The sequence below is a fragment of the Phaseolus vulgaris genome, chromosome 9 (genome assembly GCF_051622355.1).
Source record: "Phaseolus vulgaris cultivar YP4 chromosome 9, ASM5162235v1, whole genome shotgun sequence".
NCBI classification, from domain to species: domain Eukaryota; kingdom Viridiplantae; phylum Streptophyta; class Magnoliopsida; order Fabales; family Fabaceae; genus Phaseolus; species Phaseolus vulgaris.
The window spans coordinates 25,340,449-25,362,966 of record NC_143506.1 but is presented as its reverse complement, the minus strand read 5'-3'; the positions used below and the strand labels follow the sequence as shown (position 1 = coordinate 25,362,966).

At 31.4% G+C, this 22,518-nt stretch overlaps 2 protein-coding genes across 3 annotated transcripts; both read right to left on the bottom strand.

Annotated features, from left to right (window-relative positions):
- Window positions 1-2,342: 2,342 nt before the first annotated feature.
- Window positions 2,343-4,260, bottom strand: LOC137822479 (U-box domain-containing protein 26). 2 transcript variants are annotated; one of them, XM_090295879.1, is made up of 2 exons: window positions 3,025-4,260; window positions 2,343-2,843 (listed from the first exon to the last, which is right to left on the bottom strand). In XM_090295879.1, exons 1-2 carry the CDS (start codon window positions 3,667-3,669, stop codon window positions 2,796-2,798), a joined length of 693 nt encoding a protein of 230 aa, XP_090152005.1. In that variant the 5' UTR covers window positions 3,670-4,260; the 3' UTR covers window positions 2,343-2,795. The 2 variants fall into 2 exon arrangements, with proteins under 2 accessions (XP_090152005.1, XP_068483470.1); XM_068627369.2 differs by having other exon boundaries at window positions 2,343-4,254.
- A 7,529-nt stretch (window positions 4,261-11,789) lies between these two features.
- Window positions 11,790-15,076, bottom strand: LOC137820835 (cation/H(+) antiporter 15). Its single transcript, XM_068625105.2, has 3 exons — window positions 14,649-15,076; window positions 13,377-14,375; window positions 11,790-13,170 (listed from the first exon to the last, which is right to left on the bottom strand). The coding sequence occupies exons 1-3, from the start codon at window positions 14,856-14,858 to the stop codon at window positions 11,893-11,895; spliced, it is 2,487 nt and encodes an 828-aa protein (XP_068481206.1). The 5' UTR covers window positions 14,859-15,076; the 3' UTR covers window positions 11,790-11,892.
- Between the last annotated feature and the right edge of the window lie 7,442 nt (window positions 15,077-22,518).

Here is a 22,518-nt window from a genome sequence, read left to right as displayed (position 1 = left end):
TTTTAAGTAAAGTTTGAGATATATTTGGATTGTTTAGAAAGTATATATATATATATATATATATATATATATATGAAGTGATTGAGTGGTGCATTGATATGTTAAATGATGTATGTAATGAGGTTAAAGTGTGATCAAGACGTAGTATTTTCAGGAAAGGAAATACCATGTTGAGATTGTTATTATGGTGTATTGATTTGTGAGTGTCCTGTGAATGAGACGATCCTGACTCTACTGATATAATGGAATCAAATAGATGAAGTTATTCAGTTGGTGAGAGTCGAAGGAGGTCCATTTGGCTGATTCTGAGATTTGAAAGAACTGATCAGAGCATATCAAATGGATTTACCCTGTCATATGAAGATGATGAGATATTGAGATAATTATGTGCATGGCTGTGTGGGTTTCACAGCAGTAGTATGACAGGTGCAGGTCTCTGGATGCTAATTTCAATACACGAGTCTTCTGGAAGTAGAGTCAAGTGTCTATGTGTTGTGAGTCAGTAAAAGTCTGACATATGAAAAATGAATTTTTTGAATGTAATAGACACTTGATGGTTTGAGAAATCATATGAGAATTGATGAATTATGCTTATTAATTTGAAATTTAAATTATATCAAAACATTTTATATAGATAGCTTACCCTGTTATTTGTTTGTGTTTGTTTCTCTAACTGTGATCGTGTATTTACACGGGAGCAGATGAGATTGCAGGTAATAGAGCTCGAGCAGCAGAAGGATTAGATAGATTTAAATTGAATGCTTTGTTTTGTTTTGTTTTTTTAAACTTTTTGGATGTATATATTAAATCCTTATGAAGAGGGATATATTTTGAGATACAAATATGAGAAAACAATATATGTTTATATGTTAATTAGATATTGTACGTTAGTTAGATATTGTACGCATATTTTTTTTATTTTTATTTTTTTAAAAAAGTAAAAGTTAGGATGTTACATTAGTTGGAGAAACAAAAATAAAAATAGTAAAGAAAAAAGTTACCATTTTCATCATCATCATCCATATATATTTTTATTAAATTCAATATATTAATTAAGGAGATTTCAGCTGTATAAATATGATAATTTTAATATAGTTCATATATATATATATAAATGGTGTTGATGTGTTATGAAATATGTATATATGTAAAAATATATTGACATAATTAATTAAGTTAAAACGTCATTTTACCCAAGTAGAATGTAAGTAACTCGTGTGGTTAATTAACCAGCTACTTCATTATATTATTCATTTGGTCAAATAATTGAGGAAGTGGGCTCTTGTCACAATAGATTGATCGAAAAAATAAATCTCACCCTTCTCCTATTTTCTTTTTCAGTTTATATAAAATCATTACTTGCACCAATATAGTCAAAAAGTGACTCTATTCTTGTCAAATCAAACGCAAATTTTTAACATTTTTATGCAGTCTAGTTAGTTTGTATTACAACTACTTTGAATCTATAATGTATTTTAATCATATAGTCATATGTGTCTTTGCTATTTTAGTTTTACCTAAGGCTGTCTCTGTCATATTAATGTGTTTATTATTTATGTTGATGGAAATCATTTTTTATATGTTGTGCTCCCGTATCTTGAATGATAATATATCATATATTTTGCAATTTTATTAGGTTATTGCTGTAGATGAGTATCTAAAATAATAATTTTTGCATTTATATTTGAACAAAAATATCTGGTAATAATAAGAATAATTTGTATTCGTGATGTCAGTTGTAATTGTGAAATTGAGAAAACTAAAGGAACTCAAATTTGTATGACATGTTACATCAAGGACAAGCACCTCTGGACCAAAAGATCACAGTGCAACTAATATTTTTATATGATAGATATTCTTGATTCCTATAAAGTTGTAGTAAAAAAAAACACTTGCACTGGTAGAAAGAAAAAGTATATCCAAAGGAAAATCACTGTGGTAATGGTAAGTGTACTTTTGACCATGGTGGAGTTTGCAGAATCAATTCCACCAAACTAGGCCAAACATCGCATCATTGAGAATGGAGTCGTATGATGCACAATTGCATCCACTTGCAGGATTTTTCACTGAAATGCTAATCATGTACTTCATGTTCACTCTCTCTCTCTTAATCCTAGACTGTGGTTAGGTGTTCTATCTTACATTTCAGCTTCAGGTGTTCATGATGAGAAAAGTTCTTCAAATCTATTTAAGTTTATGTTAACAAGAGAACATTGAAAGCCAAAAAGCTGTTAGTTGGTACCTTAGCTGAAATTCTTTCATCGTCTCCATCAAATGTAAGGTTGATAGGTTGCAATCAAACTTACCAAACATATTTTGAGAGGTGAATACCAGAGATAATATTGAGGCCAAAACGTTTTTAATTTGCTGATAATATCAAAGATTACAAAGTATATGGGTACAAATACTGCTGCACACAGAAAACAAGACCTCCCAGAGCCATCAAATACTGATCATTATTATTAACATTTATCATTCACATTTCACAATCTACACCTGTTTTGGTTCCTCAATCCACTTTGATCTTAGCAACTTGAGCAGCATTCTTGCTTTTGTTTTAGTTTTGGGGTCACACTGACTCTGGAGAAGAAACAGCAACTGAGTCAAAACTCCAGCACCGATTGCTTCCTCTCTTGCTCGCCCAAAATCACGGCAAACGATTGCAAGTATCCCAACAGCACTCTCACTACACTCTTGATTACACACTTTGAAAACCAACTTCACCAAAGTTGCAACCCCATAAGGGTGATTCACCAGTGCCTCTTTAGCACTCTCTAGCACCAGAAGGTTCTTTATTATTGCCATCGCAAATGGAGCCAAGTTCTTCTGCCTTGTTTCACAACCTGAAATGTATATTATGACCCCATCAATTGCTCCTGCCCTCACCAAATTGTCTCGGTTAGATTGCAAGGAACATAATGATAACATGGCCTTAATTGCAACCTTAGAAACCTCAGAACCTTGACGAACAAGTACGACAATTTCACGCAGTAAATTTTGAGAGTGTCCAAGCATGTGACATACCTCTTCTGTTTGGGGTGATGCTGTAGAATCTATAAGATGACAAAGACTGGTCTTAACCGAGCTAGTTCCCTTTTCAAATAGTAGTAAGAACGTTGCTAACTTAGACTCATCTTTGATCATATTTAGAGCCTCCAAACTCACAAGAGGTAACAACTTTATAATGCAACAAAGTGCTAGCTCCGTGAACTTGGTGTGACATTTTGTGAACTCAGTTCCAAAAACAAGTTCCAAAAGTAGGGGCAAGAAACTCAGTTGATGGAAAAAAGATTTTCTGAAGGAGCAATACTCATCAGAGAGAACTCTAATTTTCTCAAGTGCTTGGAGCTTGTTTTCCAATTCGGGAGATTCAAGGGAATGCTTTAGTGCGGCTAGATGATCAATAGTAGCACAGTTACCAAATTGGGGACCCAATTGGAGCCACTGATCGATCAAGTGGCGAAGAGTGTGGTTGGGAACAATGGATGCATCATGAAGCTTCTGCATTGTTACAGGGCATGTGAGATTTCCAGCAGAGAACCATTTCTCTATGCTCGATCTGTCATAGGTTTGGCCGGTGGACAAAGTTACTGGATCTTCGAACAAGTCCAAACTGATGGGGCATCTGAACAGGTGAGGAATGGTAATTTCAATTTGGGCTTCCTTCATGGAAAGAAGCTGAATATTGTTTCCACAGACCAACGAAAGAAGCAAACAGTTGCAATTACCAAATGGAACCTATATTGAAGAAAGTGACAGAAAATCAAAGTGGTTTGGTTGTTCTGGAGATATGATCTTGGGCAAGCTTAAAGTTTGAGCCTTTAGGCGTGGCCAATACAAGACAAGCATTTTGAGGCACTACCTAAAACACTAATGCCATAAAGACGGTGTCAGAAAGTAGTATACTTTTTTTCCTCCTTTGCCTGTTAAAGCCTTGAGACAGCAAAAGTTAATGACAAGAGGTAGAAACTAGAAACTAAACTAGAAACTAGAAAGTGGTGTGGTGTGGTGGTGACTGTGTGAGAGAAGAGTGAGAAATGGAGCATTATGAATAGCAAGATATGGGGTAAAGAAAAATGAAAAAAAGTTGAGTACTTGCATTCCAAACTGGAGTCAGAAGGGAAAGAAGGAGTTGAGTGTGAGGAAGTTTATTTAAGCCCTGCAGTTTGTGCCTGACAGAAAAGACAGTGGAGAAAGAGAAAGAGAAAAAGTGCAATCTTACTTGGAAAAAACAGGAAAGAACACCACAAACTCAGGTCCAAGGAACAGACCTTATCACAACTAATAATATAGAATAATTGTGGTAATGGTCCCCACCTTGCTCCCACCAATCCAGTCAAACTCACCCACCAAAAGGGAAAATTATTGTTAATGTCTTTCAAGTTTGAATAACCTGTTAGGACCCTGCCTACCATGGGAGCCAACTCTCCACTATGAACAACACTTTTTTATATTTGAATGTAAGAAAAAATTACACATTTTCATATTTCATAAGATTTTTTAACAACCAACAGTACTCTTGTACTTATATCACAAGAAATTGAGTGTGGTGTTGTGTGGTTGGCACTTATTTGATTGATTTATAGGTACATTTTTTATTTGCTTTTCACTGTGTTTAATAGTGGAAGGCACTGTATTTAATGCTAGTCATAAGGGTCATGAGAAGAGCAATAATATGCAAAACCACTGGATGAGCAGACACCCTATGATATTTATTACAACCTCAAATCAAATCGCATGAATGAAAGGAATATTCCATCTTCCATTTTCTCAGCCTTCCATTTCACAGTAGTAAAAAACAGAAGCAGGTGAACCGTCAATTTGGGGAGGGATAAATATACAATACAGTGAGTGGCATGGTATGTTGGTGGACCCTCCTATCATAATTCCCAAATAGATCTTCAATTAGGGTTATTGCACGTTCTCAAATCATGAACTCAAATCACAGTTTCAACTCACCTCAAGTTGTTGTCCCCCTTACCCATTATACTTTATTACAAAAATTCAAAAAGATGAAAAAGGGTTAAAGAGGTAGCTTCTCACAGAATCATTTCCTTTTTCTTTTTATTTCTCTTCTCAGTGGAGATTCAAAAAGTCTTCACTTTTAATTAAATAGTCAAAAGACTTTTCTTCAAAATAAATTATAGTTTTGCAAAATAATTATATATGTCTACATCTATTTATTTGGAAAAACACCTCCACATAATCAAATCAATTATATTCTTATAAAATATTTTTTTTATCACGTGACAACATTAGTGAATTCTTTTTTTACTAAGACGCCGTTCATTTTTATATTATTTTCTAATTCATAATTTTTTTTATCAATTAAGTCCTTAAATATCAATTATATGGATTTGATTTTATATAATATAATACGTCAATCAATTTATTAAATTTCACTAATTTTTATAATACAATAATTGTTTTATAGTTATGGCGGTATTTTTTTAATAATTGTAGTGATATGATATGATTTTTTATTATTAAAGTATTTCTTTTATAATCATGGTAATATTTTTTTATAGTTACAGTAATCTTGTATGATTTTTTATAATCAATTTGTGACATTATATATGTACAAGACTTAGAACATAACAAGGAAAAAGGTTGCACGAATAATTTGAACACAGAATAAAATAAGAAGATCCATGACCTATGTGAGTAGAGAATAAACTAAAACAATTGAATTATATATATATATATTATATTATATGGTCGAAATGATTCAGATAATATATCACTTACAACAACTACTGAGTAATCTATCGACAAATAAGATAAAACACATCTCGGTAATACAAAATAAGACACATTTTAAATATGGACTTAATATAGATAATTTTTTACTAATATAGGGATGACAAATTCTTTTTCCAACTCCATACCTTCCCAACACCTTCATACTAATTGAGAAAAATTTGTGTTAATCTTTTAAATATTTTAAATAATTTTAAATGAAACATAATTTTACATTTTTAAATAACCTCAGTTGCACTCAATATATTTTTCGAGCCGCAACATTTTTATTCTTCTTCAGTTGCAGTGTTTGAGAAAACAATTTCATCATTTGAACATGTGTGAGAGGGTTGGTAAAATGATTCGTTGTATTCGACATTTTTCAGTGCAAAGATAAATTATTTTTGTAATTTTGTACTTCATTTTTGCACCTCGCTAATATTTTTTCTAGGTTTTGTGGTTTAAAAATAAAATAAAATTAGTGAACGAAAACAGACCCACCACTACCGATTAAAATACCACAAAATTTACCTCAATCACCAGTGTTTACCACCAGCCACCATCACAAACAACCATCACCTACCACCATAAACAACCACCACCACTTGAAAATGAAGAAGACATCAAACTTCCACCATACTGAGAAGATTATTGTTGAAATTTACAATCTTAATAAAATGATACATTTTTTATTAAAATAATAATAATTTAAAAATAAAAAAAAATTACAATAACTAAATTCTTTTATTTATAACTTTTTAATTTAACTAATACAGTATATTTTATCTTAATATAGTTACATTCACTCTTAAACACGTTTTTCTAGGTCTAAGGGTTAGTTTATGACATGAATTGTGTTTTATCATTGGTACATTGAAATCATTCCAAAAAATGTTTTATTTAATTCAGTACTTGATGTTGCTATATTAAATAGTGGCAAATTTTATGAATTTTATTGTTTCATTTTGAATAATTTGTATACATCTTAGGTGCAAGATATCGAGGCAATAAACAACTGCAGAGGTGTTGTTGCGAGACATTATGTTTCATGATATAAATTGTGTTATAGTTACTACTAACATATTACGTTATGCATAGTTTAATTCAGAACACAATTTAAAAATGAGGAGTGTGGTTAGCCATAATATGAGAATTGTGAAAACAAAGAAATATAATTATCTTCCAAAAAATATTATCACAATTTTCTCTGATGGTATTTTAATACAGTAGATTGTGTTAAGAAGCTGGGGTAGAAAAAATAGAAGCAAGATTTTATTATTATTTGTCCACGATATCAAACTAGTGTGTGGAACGACAAGTCAGTGAAAAAAAAATTCTTTATTTATTACATTTTTTATAAAAGAATTTTTTTTTCATATCATTATTATTTTTAATTTTTTTTTTATGAAACATCATTAAATATTTAAAACATTAAAAAATATGAAAATAAAATGTGAAAATTTTTAGATGATAATGTCTCTCTCTGTATATATATTTTAATCACACGGATTACTCAAATCGGTGAGAATTTTTGGTTCTCAATTCTCAAATGCTGTAAGGGAAAAAAAGTATTAAAGGAGAAATTTCATGGTTCCTAAACACGTGATTTATGATTACAGTTGAAAAAACCACCACTAAAGTGGACCATTCACGGGGAATGCAACCACTGCCAAAAGCAACGATGGTGGCCCTATTAAATAAAACTTGAGGAGCAGAGGAAAAATCTTGCAGACATGCAATGATTGAGTTTCTTGAAAACTCAAAGATATCATATCCAAAGCTTCATAATGTGATTCTTGATATGCTTCAAATCACAATTTTTTTATATATAAATTGGTTAATTCCATCATTCGCGCATAAAGCTTTTGGCTAACCAAATGTTGGAGTCGGACCATGTACATGTTTTCATCCAAATTTGTATAGAAATTTCATGTTTTTTTTCTTTCTGTTATGTTGAAGAATCCAACTTATTTACGAATGTTGTCGTTTTCACGTATTCAAACGTTGAACATGTGTTCTATCCAATTCTTCTTCTTTATGATTCTAGTTCTAGAACTCTTAAAAGACCACAGCTCTTAGAAGTTGAAAATTGATATTTCTTAAAATACAATTTAGAAAACCACATAACTAGGTATCGTTTGTGGCCTTTTGGGCTAGTGGATAAAATATAGTATAATGCAAAAAAAAGTTATGCTATAACTTTTTAATATATATATATATAAGTATTTTAGTATGTTCTTATCAATTAATGTAATAGTTAGGAAGAGATTTATCAATAATAAAAAACATTAATCACAATAATATATGATATTACAATATTTGACCTTATGGATTATGATATTCATCTACGTCACAATGCGGGTAAACTGGAGGCATAGGAAGAAAAGAAAAAAAAAAGAATAATTAAGTGATGTGATGAAAAAAAAGAAAATAGGATGAGCTAAAAATAAAACGAAGAAAAAAAATGTATATATATAATTATTTTTCAAGAATTTTGAGTTAAGAAATTCATGAATCTTGTACTTGCTAACCCCTCCTAAATCAAAGTGAAATCTTTTGAATTTCTTGCTCAAAATTTAAACAAGTTTAACTTTTTGTTACTATTTATGTAAACTGTTGTAAAGCTGTATGAACTTATGAACAAATATTGCAAAATAAAAATAGAGTGTGTGGAGAATTTTTTTAGTGATTTTCAGTGTTATTGGAGGAGATCTCAGAAGTGTAGTGGAGATTGATTTCGAATTTGACGCACAACGTTGCTCTCTCTCTATCCAAGATCATGGTCACATGATTGAGAAGGTTCACACCACCACTGTTGGTCTTTCAGAAGTTGAAGAACGTTGTCTTGCTTCCACTTCCGCACTGGAGAACTTGTAGAATATATCGCGAATAATTTTTTACGAATAGTGATCACTGACTCCTAAGAAAATCAATTTTGTTCGTGTTTTAAAGCCCATTTACCATCTTAATTAAAAATAAGAATGATTTGGTAGTTATAATTATTGCATTGAGGATTTCCAATAAAAAAAAATTGATTTTTCATTGAAAGAGGAAGAGAGACAAAATAAGGTTGAAAGGCTAAAACGTGTTTGAAGTTTTATTGGTGTGAATTGTTGTTTGGTCTCTTTCTTTGTCGAACTTACCTGCGTTTCAAGGGAACATTTATTTAAATTGGTTTTCTTGCCTACTCAATTGTCAGAGATGTTGGGTACAAATCAAATGTGAGAAAGAGAGGTTAGAACCCAAAATAAATGCCACCAACAATCCCCAACTTTCTCATAAAACGAATACGCAATTGTGTGATTACAAACCAGGTAGACTCTGCAAATTATTATACAGATTAAAATAGGTTTTCATCCACTAGTTTGCAAGACTTTCTTTCACACTATCATTTTCGCCAATTCTATTTACAGTTTTTTAATAACTCCTGTTAAATGAATTTTCCACTTGTTGAAAATGCCATTCTAACTTTGATTAAATATTAATATAAAATATAAATAATTACTTTCATGTTCTAATTTCAACTAAAAAATCTTTAATAAAATAACTTCAATTTCTAGTTATATATGGATTAACAAAACGGGTATTAATATATTTTAAATTTCTAGTTCAGTCTATTTTAAATTTTTGATGCTAAGAAATGAGGTGAATAGACTAGTTTGTTGCCGTTAGGCAGACGCAAAATATTGGCCTGAGCTAACTTTTTTTTCAATTTAATATATATATATATATATATATATATATATATATTAAAGATATATTTAATTATGTAAATATGTTTTAAATATATGTAATGAAATAAATTAAAATAATTATTACTTTCATATATAAAATTATTTATTTATAATTAATAAATAGACTTTAATTTGTAAGTATAAATTATTTAACTTACTATATTATTGTATATTCGAATCATATTAAACTAGATACGGATGAAAGCGGCTTAGTGATTTAAAACTATTATCGACCAATTTTCACCCAAATCCATTTCTATTTTTTTTTTCTCATTCTCTCAGCATAGTTATATTAAATAGTTTAAGAAGATTCACTTAGATTCAACATCTACAATATACGAGTCTTTCTACCATTTTCTTTCTAAGTTCACTTACTCTTTAGTTAGCCAAAGAATTCTTCTTAATAGTTTTTAAGACATATTTTAATACCATTTTACAATTTGAGTTTTTCATCTTGATTCAACTCTCATAAACATATTTATAAAATAGAAGAGTAGCCCATTTATATGATATTTTAATTGTTTGGGAATGTGGAATGTGCATGCGCATAAGGTTATAGAAATGTGAAAACAATGAGTTGAGTTGTGATGTAGAAAGTGAAGTGGAAGATTGACAAAAATGGTATAATTATGATTATGGAAGAAAAGTTTGGCCAGTCAAAAAATGGAAACAAGCATAAGTCAGTGCAATGCATGATAAAACAAAGAATGCGTTGGCATGAAGATTCTTTCTGACTCATGTACATGCTTCTTCTCCACCAAGTGCCATATATTCAAATTTAGGTAACTTCTAGGTCTACAAAGTTGAAAACTCTTATATTTTACAACATGTTCTAATATATAACTTGTGATTAATATATATAAAAACATTATTTTTATCATTTGAAGCAAAACTGAAATTTTAGATATATAAAAAAAAAATTATATTAAGTTGTTAATATATCATTTTTCAAACTTTTATTTCAATAAATCATTGTAAGCGTTACTATAGTACTTGTAAAACGTTTTTCTCTTCAGATATAGAATAATGTTACAATTTAATACTTAAGGTGTTATAATCCATTGTCCAACTTTGTGAATATATTACTTTTTTTTTATTGAGATCCTGTTATTAATTAATTTATAAATAGTTAAAAACAAGTTAATATTATTATATTCCGTGTTTATAAAAAAAAATATTAAAACATTGAGTACACCTACTACAAGCAAAACATGAAATAAAAACTAGTTTTAAAAACAAAAAATAATTAGTTGTTATAGTAACTAAATTAGAGACCATTAATAAACTAAAAAAAATGGTTTCTAAATTAATTTCTATTATTGGTAAATGATTTCTAAATTGGTATCTAATTAGCTACCAATTATTTAGTTTCTAAAGTTGGTAGCAAAAACCTTGGTTGCTAATTAAATACCAATTTAGAAACCATTTAACAATAATATAAACTAATTTAGTAACCAAAATTTTTTTAGTCTCTAAAATGATATCTAATTTAGTTATTTAACAATTAATTATTTTTTGTCTCTAAAATTAGTTTGTATTTCATGATTTTCTTGTAGTGATAATAAGAAAATCGATATATAAAGAAAAAAAATCATAAATATAAATTTTAAAATTTTGAATATCTCTAATTAACTATTAGTGATAAACCTTTTCGATAATATACCATAAAAAAAATTCCTAACAATGAATCATAAGGGTCATTTAAGAATATTGTAATCAAAATGATCCAATTTAACAGGAAATAAAGCTTCAATCAAATATGGATGATGGGAAGAGTGTGCGGTAAAATAACAATAGTAATAGTTTTGATTAATTGAATTATCAGAAGTTGTAAGTTTAACTTTTTCATTATGTATTTTCTTAATTTTAGTAGGAGGTGATGATAATTAACTTTTGAAGGGTGTTTTAATTATATATTAAAAAATAAAATTTAATTATGTTTGAACTTTTAAGTGAGTAATAAATATAAATTTTTAAATAATATATTCTTATAGTATATCTTTATATATTTAAATGAGTGATTTGCAATTATAATTAAAATATTAAATTAGTATAAGAGGCATTAAAATAACTAAAAACCTCTAACATTTTATGATGTACGTAAAGATGATAAATTAATAACAAAAGTAAAACCTTTGTAACACTTTTGTTGTTGCTGTTATCCATCACAGTGAAAAAAGAAAGAGAGAATATTAAATACAATAGCAGAAACATACTCTTGTCAAATTCAGTATTGAAAGGGCAAAGAGTTATGAAAAGTTGATTGTAATATGTACATTAATTCTCGTAAGAGTTGAAGAAGGTACATTACAAACAAAAATAAGTACTCCACGAGACATAATACAAAAATGGATGGTACATAGGAAAAAGAAAAGAGAATAAATGTTATGTACTTTGTATGCTTTAGGTATAAAATGGTCTAACTGTATGCTTTAGCTGCAGGTGATGTAGAACAATAGCTAAAATCAGTGATATAATCTTCACCATTATTAGGTGTTTCCATCCCTTCATATAGTGTACCTTGGCCAACATATTGTTGTACCACCAAAACTGAAGCAGTGGCTGCAAAATCTGAAGATGCTAACAAATCTCCAATGGCCCCTATTTCAGGACATTCACTCCAATCAGTGAGTCCTGCAGTGAGAGGTGATATCATCCCTTGACCTCTTCCAACAACAAAAAGGTCATGAACATCATCCATGGTCCTTATTGCAGCCACTGTGTCTTCCCCATTGTTAACTACCTTCTCAATAAAACCAACTGAATTATCCTCCCCACATCTCATCCTAAATTCATTTAGGAGTTTTTCATCAAGTTGCTTCTGTATATCCCTATCTGTTTGCACTGTCAGCTCCCTTGGTCCATCCATATGCTTGTTCTCTTGTTGTTGGAACGATGGCTCTACTTGTTCACCTGGGACAAAACGCATTATGGTGAGGGTAATGGCTTGATGTTCCACCATTCTCCATGCATAGCACAATGCTTCTCTATCATCTGGTCCTCCAAAAAACAATACTGCTATGTGATGAGATACTTGACTTCCAGCCAAACGGTTAGAGCCACTTAAGCCTCTATCTACTAGAATTCCTACTGAGCAAGGTGCATGAGCTAGCACATTCTGGTTGATGGCTCTATAGGACATGTTTGTAGCTTCCATGCCACCATCAACTGTTTGTTGTTTATGAAAAGGAACAATAATGAGGGACACACGTTTGTCTGCAGCCAAATTGCATATGTCTTCATGCATGGTGGAATAGGGAGAGATAGCTGTCAAGGGCTGCACTGAGATGTATGAAACATGTTGCTCGTAGTTTTCAAAGGCTTTGATTATGTGGTCAGATTGAGCTTCGGTTCTGTTAAGGGCAGGGAGGTCTGGTTTTCCCGTGTTGTGAACAATGAGCATGGCTGATGTGCGACCACTGAGTTCCACCAAATGGAGCACATACACACATATTGGAGAGTTCTTCGTTGGGTTAGTGGCTTCAAGAAGGTTGATCATTGTTGGAACGTTTCGAGGGGTGTGGATACACACTAGGAGTCTCAACTCAGTATCTGTTTTTGATATCTCAATTGTTCTTCTTTTGTAGTATATGCTGCTTCTTGAGGGCCTATAAATGATTGATACGGCAGGTACAATAATGGCAGTCATTATCACTGTTATAACGACCATAACTGCAAATGATTCTTCATCAAAAACCTGCACACAGTTGTAAATGATCAACATCACTTATCAAGAGAGGAATTAAGAGAACCAGCTAGTAGTATAATTGTCCTATTTGTTAAATGTTTTTATGCGTTCAAGATGTTAAGCATGTTTAACTTTTCATCCAATAATTTTGTTATAAAATATTATGAGGATTATTTGAAGGATATAACATTATCATTATAGTATAGTATCAGTACCTTCTGGTCCTTCCCAACATTAAGCACGACCATTTCAACAAGACCTTTTGTGTTCATGAGTAAACCAAGGGCAGCTCCTTCACGTATTGGCATTTTATAAAATAATGCAATCATTAGTGTTCCAAGAACTTTACCAATGCAGGCCAGAAAAATGACTAGAATAAGAATCGCCCAGGTGTATGAGCCATTGATGAGTGCTAGGTTGGTTTTTAGCCCACTTATGGCAAAAAAGAGAGGTAGCAGAAGTCCAGAAACAAAGTCCTCAAGCTTTTCCACAAGAGTAAAACTGAGTGGTCCATTTGGGATTGCCAACCCAAACACAAAAGCTCCAAAAACAGAATGAGTTCCAATGGCATCAGTGATGAAGCCTGATACCATGACCCCAGCCAGAATAAGAGATATATAAAACTCACTGAAAGATTCTCCTTCAGGGGTTTTCTTAACTAGCCATGCAACTGCTGGTCGAACAGCAAAAACACAAAAGGCCACAAATCCTGCACCAGATAGCAGAACCCAGAGAGAGGCCAAGGAAGTGGCATTATTCTCAGCTAGTGCAATGGCTAAAGCTAAGAGAATCCAAGCACACACATCATTGATGAGTGCTGCTGAAAGAGCAAGCCTCCCCAACTCTGTGTTAATGAGTTTAAGCTCAGCCAGGATCCTAGCAAGGACAGGAAATGCGGTGACAGAGAGAGCAACACCAAGGAATAAGATGTATGTGGCTTGGTTTATGTGACTGTCAGTTTTTTTTGCCAAAAGGTAGGAGAAGGCCACTCCAACGAGGAATGGTAAAACCATGCCAGCCATTGCTGAAGCCACAGCTTTTCTACGAACACTTCGCATCACTGTTATGTCCATCTCCACCCCTACCAAGAAGAGGAAATAGAGCAGACCAATATTTGCCATTGTTTCAATCACCATAACACTTCTTAGAGGAAACACTGCATTAGCAAATGTTTTGTTTTGTCCAAGCACCGACGGACCCAACATTACTCCACCCTGAACTCATGCAAAATGATAACATCTGTCAGCAAAGAACCAATCAAAGTGTGATTATGTTTTAATCTTCTAGCCCTTCTCACTCTTGCTTTTAAAAATGATTCTTTAAAACAATTTCATGGTACCATCAACTTTTGAGCATGCTTTCTAAAACAAATATTTTAAAAACCATGATACAGAAAAAGTTGGGAGATTTTTTCTCATTCTCTCATGTTTTTAGCCAAAATAGTTTTGATAGTGAAATTTGAGATGATGGTGAAGAAATAAACTAACCAAAACTTCAGCTATTACGCGTGGCTGGCGAAAGGGTTTGAGAATGAACACGAATATGCGGGTGGCAATCACAACTAAAGTCAATTGCAAGATGAAAAGAGGGAGAGAATAATCCAAAGGGTTGTCTCCTTGCCACACCCCATTTGTTGTTATCATGGTAGGTGCATAACATACTATATAGTCATCCGTTTTATTGGTTGGTTCTTCCATTTTTCTCCTATCTCCTTTATTGTTACAACAACCTTCACTTCCTCTTACGTTCAACCCTTTGTAGATGACTCTTTCAAGTGTCAAATAAGCATCATATATATATACTATATGTTTCAAAATCGTTAGCTACTGAAGTTTTACATGCAAATGCTTCATGAAAAGGAACGTGGTTCAAGTCATGTTGCGTTAAGCAGATGAATTGACTAGAAGTGCAAAAGGGTTACGAAGATGGACCAAAAAGTTGGAAAAAATGTAAGGAGGATAATTGTGTTTTGTGTTGTTTGATGAAAGGATATGAGAAGAATTGAAGGCAGAGAGAAAAGAAGTGGGGTTCCTTTGGTTTTGGTGGCTGTCCACTTCAAGTGGGAACTCTAGTCAATTCTAGGGTTTGTATTGTTTTGAAGAGAAGGGTTTCTATTTTAAGAAAGCTCATGATTCGATTTTACGTTAGTGAATAATTATTGGATAACAGAGAATATAGCTTTGAGGATGAATTTGTGCGATCTGCAACTATACTACAATGATATATACAATTTGTTTTTGCCTATTATCACTTTAACGAAAAGCAATCATTGTTGAGAAAAAAAAATATAGGTTAACAACTGTGATTAAATACATAACTAGTATTTTAGTTGCATTATATTTCATATTGAAGTTATAATAAAGGAATTATATTATATATACTTAGAATCGTAAGATATACATATCTTTAAATATAATATGGATTTGTAATATTCACAATTTCTTTAACAAAACTATTGCATTTTATTTTCAACATAAAAATGAAACACAGTACATTAATATATATATATATATATATATATATATATATATATAAAAGAAACTTGAAACCAATTTTAAAATATAATTTGTAATCTCATTTTGGTAAACAAATTTAGATTATTTTTATTAATTTAATATGCTGATTAATATTAATTAAATTGCTTATTTTTCGTTTTTCATAATTTTATTTATATTATTAATTGTATTAGAGCACATAAAAATATAACATGTTCAATTATATTATATTCTTGTCTTTTAAATTTTATTTTATTGCATTAATTGTAGTAAAGCACATAAAACATATTTATTTAAGTGTATTATGATAGAATGATTTGGTATTCAGGGAAGAGTACCATGGGATACAGAGAGAACGGTCATTGATATGATGATGAAGAGGATTGATATGATGATGAAGAGGAGGTGAAGGAAAATGTTAGAGATTTCTTTGAGGAAAAGTTCATAAAAGGTGTTTAGCAATAGGTCAGGTTTGATAAGGTTGATTTCAATAAAATCACATATGAACACAATGATATATTAGTTGGAGATATAACCGAAGAGGAAATAAAGTGTGTTGTGTGGAGCTGTGATAGTACAAAAAGTAAATAAAGTGTGTTGTGTGGAGCTGTGATAGTACAAAAAGTCTGGAACCTGATGACTTCAACTTTTAGTTCATTAAGTTTTGTTGGAAAGAGATTAAAATGGATGTTATATATAAGGGTAGTGCATAACTTTGAGGTTAGCGAAAGATGGCTAATGGGGACAAATAAGTCTTTTATGTCTTTGATACCTAAAGTCGATAACCCTCAGCATTTGAACGAGTTTAGACCAATATCTTTGGTTGAGTGCTAGTACAAAATAGTGGCTAAAATTATGTCCTTGAGGTTGAAGAAGGTATTGCATAAAGTCATTGATGTTCGACAGTCTGGGTTCTTGGAGGGTGGGGACAACTTTTAGTAGTCAATGAAGTTTTAAATGAAGTGAAGAAGAGAAAAAGTTGTTGTGTTTTTTTCAAGGTTGACTATGAGAAGACGTATAACTCAGTTAATTGAGAATTTATTTACTATATGCTAGAAAGGCTCGATTTTTGTGGGAAATGAATTGATTGAATTAGAGCTTGCCTTGAATCTTCATTGATATCTGTGTTAGTCAACGAGAGTCCTACTTAGGAATTCAAACCAACGAGAGGATTGGGACAAGGAGATCCTCTAGTGCCGTTCCTTTTCCTTATTGTGGTAAAGGGTTTAACAAGGGTGGTAAGGAAAGTGATGGAGAAAGAGTTACTAGAGAGCCTGATCATTAATGACAAGTTGATAAAGATGAATATGCTTCAATAAACGAATGATACTTTTTTTCTTCTTCTGTAAAACGACCACTCAAAGCGTGTTTGCTATCAAGGCTCTTGTAAATTGCTTTGAATTGACATCAGGATTAAAGGTTAATTTTCAGAAGAGTAATATTGAAAGGATGGGGAATAGTCCACAATGATACAACGTTTTGCAACTATTTTGAATTGTGAGATGATGAAGACTCAATTTAAATATTTGAGGCTGCTAGCAGGGGGTGTCACAAAAGAATCAAGTTCTAGGAGGGAGTGGTGGAAAGAGTGAGAAACAGGTTAGGGAGATGGAAAGACAAATTGATTTCAATGGCAGGTCATTTGTGTCTGATTAAATTTGTGCTATCCTCTCTTCCTCTTTTTTACATGTCGTTATTAAGAATGTCAACGATGATGGCGAAGGATATAATGAAGCTGCAGAGGAACTTCTTGTGGGGATGAGACTCAGAAGGCAGGAAAATAGCGTGAGCTTCGTGGATAAAGGTATGCAAATCAAAAGAATTCGGAGGGCTAGGAATGATAGAGTTGAGACGGTTCAACATGGCTTTTTTAGAAAAGTGGATTTGGTGCTTGGGCTCTGCTAGGACTCGAAGTAAGGAAGGTGGATGAATTTAAGGTCTCAAAGAAATGTTAGGTCAAATTTGTTGTGGTGGAGGGATTTGTAGGAGGTATGAAATTTTGAGTGTTGGAAAGGTAAGTTTAAGGATAACCTCATTTGGGACGTAGGGAATGAGAGGGAAATTTGTTTGCGGGAGGATAAATGGTTGGGCAAGGAGGTTCTTAAGGACAAATTATTGATGCTCTTCTCCGTCTGCTATTCTAGGGACTCCAAGCTCTAGCAAGGAGGGGAGTGGTACAATAATCTTGAGTGGTCTTGGAAGATAGGATGGATAAGACATTTGTTTGAATGGGAAAGGAATTAGGAACAACTAGTTTTGCTCATGGGAGGGAAGTGCAAAAATGTAGTAAAAGAGGATCAGTGGGTTTGGAAAAAAAGTGATTCAACAGAGTTTATAGGCAGATCCAGCTAATGCAGCAGGACCATCTACGACTGGTGTAGATGATGAATTTAACACAGAGTTGAATGATTTTCTAAGGGACGACTAATATGGTTATTTCTTTTCAATTTTTTGTTTTATTTTCATTTTTTCTTATTTCTTTTGTTAGCATTTGTTGGTTTAGTTATCTAATTGTATTAGGTTGGAATATTTTCCTGTTATTGTTTTCTTGAATTATTGTTATTTTTAATTTCTAGTTTATTTTTTCGCAAATAAAAAAGAGCTGGAATATTAATTTGTGGAAAAAAAAGATTTTGTGTTTAAATATTAAATAGTAAGATGAATTAGACACGAGTTAGAAAAGAAAATTTGATTGAATCCCTATTCAAATGTAGTTGAAATTGTGATACATGAAAATTTAACAAGATGATTGATTAGGACAGAGAATGACAAAACAAAAAGTAATGAGACCAATTAAACTAAGTGAGTGTGTGAACAATTTTGAAAGTTTTACTGATGAATTGACAGTTGTGGTTGCTTAATTTTTATTTTTTGTTACATCATAAAATAACATGAAAATGATTGAGGCATTTTTTTTTGTGTAAATTAGGAACCTAGGGCCAAATAACCAAACTTTATCTTATTAGAATTCCATTTTTTATATATATCCCCTTTGGGCCAATAATTTTTCTTATTATTGCACCCTAACCTTTGATGATATATTTTCCTACCCTTTAGCATATTTAAGGAAGGAGATCATAGATGCAATAAATATAGAAAAGGGAATGGTTGGTTTTGTATTTTGAAAGCTCAAAAAGTTTAAAATAGGAAGAATCTATTCCTATTAACGAGAAAATGAAAAGGAAAGAGAAAAAAAAATTCATGTTGAAAATCAGAAAAAAGTAAAAAGAAAAATGAGGAAAAGTGGGAAGTCAAAAGAAAATGGTGATTAGATAATAGGTTCTATAATTGGATTGTAAGTATGTTCTTTTTCTTTAAGATATGCATTTTGTTATCTAAAAAACCAATATTTTTTGGAAGCCCAACCTCATTACAATCCTGGAAAAGACCTCAAGATTCATGTTTCTAAGATGTTTGTGATTTGAAGATGAAATGAAAATAACTGCGAATTGTTATGATTAAGTGAAAATAGAGAGAAAACTTACTTGTGAGCATATGAGAAGAAATTCCTTAATAAATTGTCATTTATTTGTTTTGTTTTGATCCTGGAAGTTGATTGTGTCTATATTTTTTTATATTTGAATTTGGAACCATTTTAAATTTCTAATTTAATATGTTGTTCAGTAAATTAAGGTGTTTTGATATTTAAATTCAAATATATTCATTGACTTTGCTTGAGGACAAACAAGATTCTAAGTTGGGGAGAGTGATAAGTGCCTAATTTTAGTAATATTTCATATTAAAATGTAGGCACTTATGAGTATTAATTGCTAAAATATATGTAAAATAATCCATAATTTATGAATTTATACCCTTTTACATTTTTTATGATCTTTATTTGAATAAGAACATTTTATTCCCATATTTGGTGTTAATTTCATGTTTCTAGGGAAAAATGGAGATTTTGACTAAAAAAGAATGATATAAGCTAAAAGGAGAAAGCTGGAAGGCACAAAAAATGCACGAAAAGAGAAAAAAAAAGTCCAACTCAGCACTGGAGCATCTCGCTCAAGCGAGCTCATTCTCGCTTGAGTGAGAATACTCTTGTGAAGTTTTGGGAAAATAACGCTTTTCTCGCTTGAGCGAGAATGCGTCAGATTAATTGGGTTTATTTTATGTTTTATGAACTAGCCCATCAGTGTGATGCTAGACGTCACCTAACCTTATTAAATTAGGTTAAATAGGGGGCTAGAGGCTCAACCCTAGTGTGCCACATAGAGAGGAAAACACCATTTAGTGATTTGTAACCAATTGGGAGAATGGAAGGTGCTAGAAGTATGTGTGGCTAATTCTACCCTTTGAGATTGTTGAGGTGATATTTATATATGATATAATATTTTGTACTTGATTGATTATTGGTATTGTTGTTTTGTTTATAACTCTTGATCTAAAATCTTAAATCTGATTGGAAAGTATTTTTAGGGTTCTAACTTACACAACAATACTTAACATATTTGAGTGTTATGAATAAACTTAAAATGTTAATTGCTATTAATGTTTTTGCTTGATTATAAGTTGTTTTTATAAATATGGGAGGAATCGATATTTAAGAAACATTCTTAATAATTTTATATTCGAGGAATCGATAAATGAATTTTATACGGGCATCAATTCCAATAAAAAAGTCAGCACTTGTGCTAATTTATATTCAGTTCAATTGTTCTTGAACCATCCATTTGAATTTTTAGGTGTTCAATTTGAGTATACTGTTTGCTTTTACTTTTATTTGAGTCTTATTGCAATTTCATTCAGTGAATTTCAATTTTAGGTGAGTCATTTTAATTTTTGAATCAAGTTCAAGTAATGCCTAGTCATGTTCTTCCTAAAATGTCACTAAATCTGTGTGGTGCCTTTTTCATTTGATTTTGGTTGTTTGCTTTATTTTGAGTCTTAACAGTAATATGAATTTGAACTTTGGTTTAGGGTTTAGGGTTTGAGCTTTGGTGCATTTTATTTTTACAAGTTTGAGTTCTATACTTATTGTTAGATCCATACAAGTTCAATTTTCTATAAATTATATTTTGTCTTTGAGATTTCAATTATGTTTTTAAATTCAATTAGGTTTTCTCTATTTTCCAGATTTTCGTGCTGACCGAAAAAGTTTATCATAATTTGATTTGTTGGTGAAAAAATATGAAACTCTGGATTTGAGTACTAAGGTGTTGAGAAAGTGAAAAAAATAATTACATAAAAATTTAAAATATAATAAATTTGACAAATGAAAAACATACAAAGTGTAAAAAAAAATTGGCTTTGAAAATTTGAATTGAGCAGCGAATTTGAAAATATTATTGCAACTAATTGACGCACTGTTGCTATGGATTTCCAGTGCCAATATTCAACTTATACATTGAAGTTTTAAGTTAAAATTTCAAAGTCTAATTTCAAATATTATGTTCAGAATAAAGTCAGCAAGTTGTGAAAATTTTCGTAAAAAAATTATGTAATGCATTTTGGTTTATTTCATCTATTCTAGACCCTTTCTTTAGGATTCTATTTGTGTGCTATCCTTTTTTTTTAACCTTAATTTTTTTCTTGTCAATTTCTTGTCTACTAAGTTGAAGTCATGTCTATTATAAACTTTCTTTGAAGTTGACCTTATTTTTAAATTGAGCTTTTGTTGCTTTAAATTTGTTTGACCTTTGTTTGTGAAAGTGATTGAATTATCTTTAATGAGTTGTGGAGCTGAAAATTGTGGTGCAAGCTACATCATTAAAGAGGTAAAAAATGGACACCATAGGTTGAATATCCTAAGGAGGTAAAGCAAGGGAGAAGCAACCTAAAAGTTACACAAACACAAGGCAATAGGAGCAACAATTTTTAGAGTGCATAAAAAAGTTGTTGAGCTAATTTCATTGTATTTATTTTTGAGTTGTAATTGCTTCATAACTTTTACTTATCGGATTAATTGTCTTTTTAGTTCGGTGAGTGTGTCTTCAAGGTCCAAGGTGCTAAAAAGCCTTACCTAGTAAATCGTCTAGTTTAAAGTTGTCTTGTTAGAATTTTCAATTGTTTTATTGCTTTTCATATTTTTTTTTTCTAAGGGTTTTCATCTTTGGTTGTGCTTTTAGTAATTTGCTTAGAGAAAGGTTTGTGAAGTGTTGTGAGATAGTCTCAATTTAGGAAAGGTGATTAGTGCCAAATTTCTGTAATATTTCACATTAAAATATAGGCACTTATGAATATTAATTAATAAAATAAATGTAAAATAACCCTTAATTTATGAAATTATACCTTTTTACATATTTTGCAATTTTAATTTAAATAAGAACGATTTATTCCAATTTTTTTTATTAATTTCAGGATTGTAGGGAAGAATGAAGATGACTGGGCAAAAGGAGAATATACAAAGCTAAAAAGGGAAAGTTGGAACGCACCAGCACTCACCAAAGCTCGCCCAAACTCGCTCAAGCCAGACACCACTAGTGGATCTCACTCAAGCGAGATTGCTCAAGAAGCGTTGGGCCTTTTTACGTGAAACTCGCCCAAGCGAGCCCATTAACACCCAAATGAGAATTCACTTAAGTCCAAGCAAATTAGGTTAAATAAGAGGCTTGAGGCACAACCCTAATCATCAGTGATCGAGAGGAAAACACCATTGAGGGAATTGTAATCCAATTGGGGGAATAAGAGGTGTTAGAAACCCTATAGGAGGTAGCCGTCATCATGTGTGGCTAATTCTACCATTTGAGATTGAGAGAAATCTTTTCAAACTCTTATGTATTGAGGTGATATATAAACATAATATTTTGTTCTTGATTGATGATTGATATTATTGTTTTGTTTGTAATGCTTGGTTTTCCATGATATCGAAACTTAGATTTGACTAGAAAGTACTTCTAAGGTTCTGACCCAAACGATA

Excerpts from the sequence above, each read along its gene's own strand:
- LOC137820835 (XM_068625105.2), bottom strand. The coding sequence starts at position 14,858 with ATGGAAGAACCAACCAATAAAACGGATGACTATATAGTATGTTATGCA. Across the intron at positions 14,376-14,648 it reads GCGTAATAGCTGAAGTTTTG|GGTGGAGTAATGTTGGGTCC; the intron begins GTTAGTTTATTT and ends GCATGAGTTCAG. Across the intron at positions 13,171-13,376 it reads ATGTTGGGAAGGACCAGAAG|GTTTTTGATGAAGAATCATT; the intron begins GTACTGATACTA and ends AACTGTGTGCAG.
- LOC137822479 (XM_068627369.2), bottom strand. The coding sequence starts at position 3,669 with ATGAAGGAAGCCCAAATTGAAATTACCATTCCTCACCTGTTCAGATGC.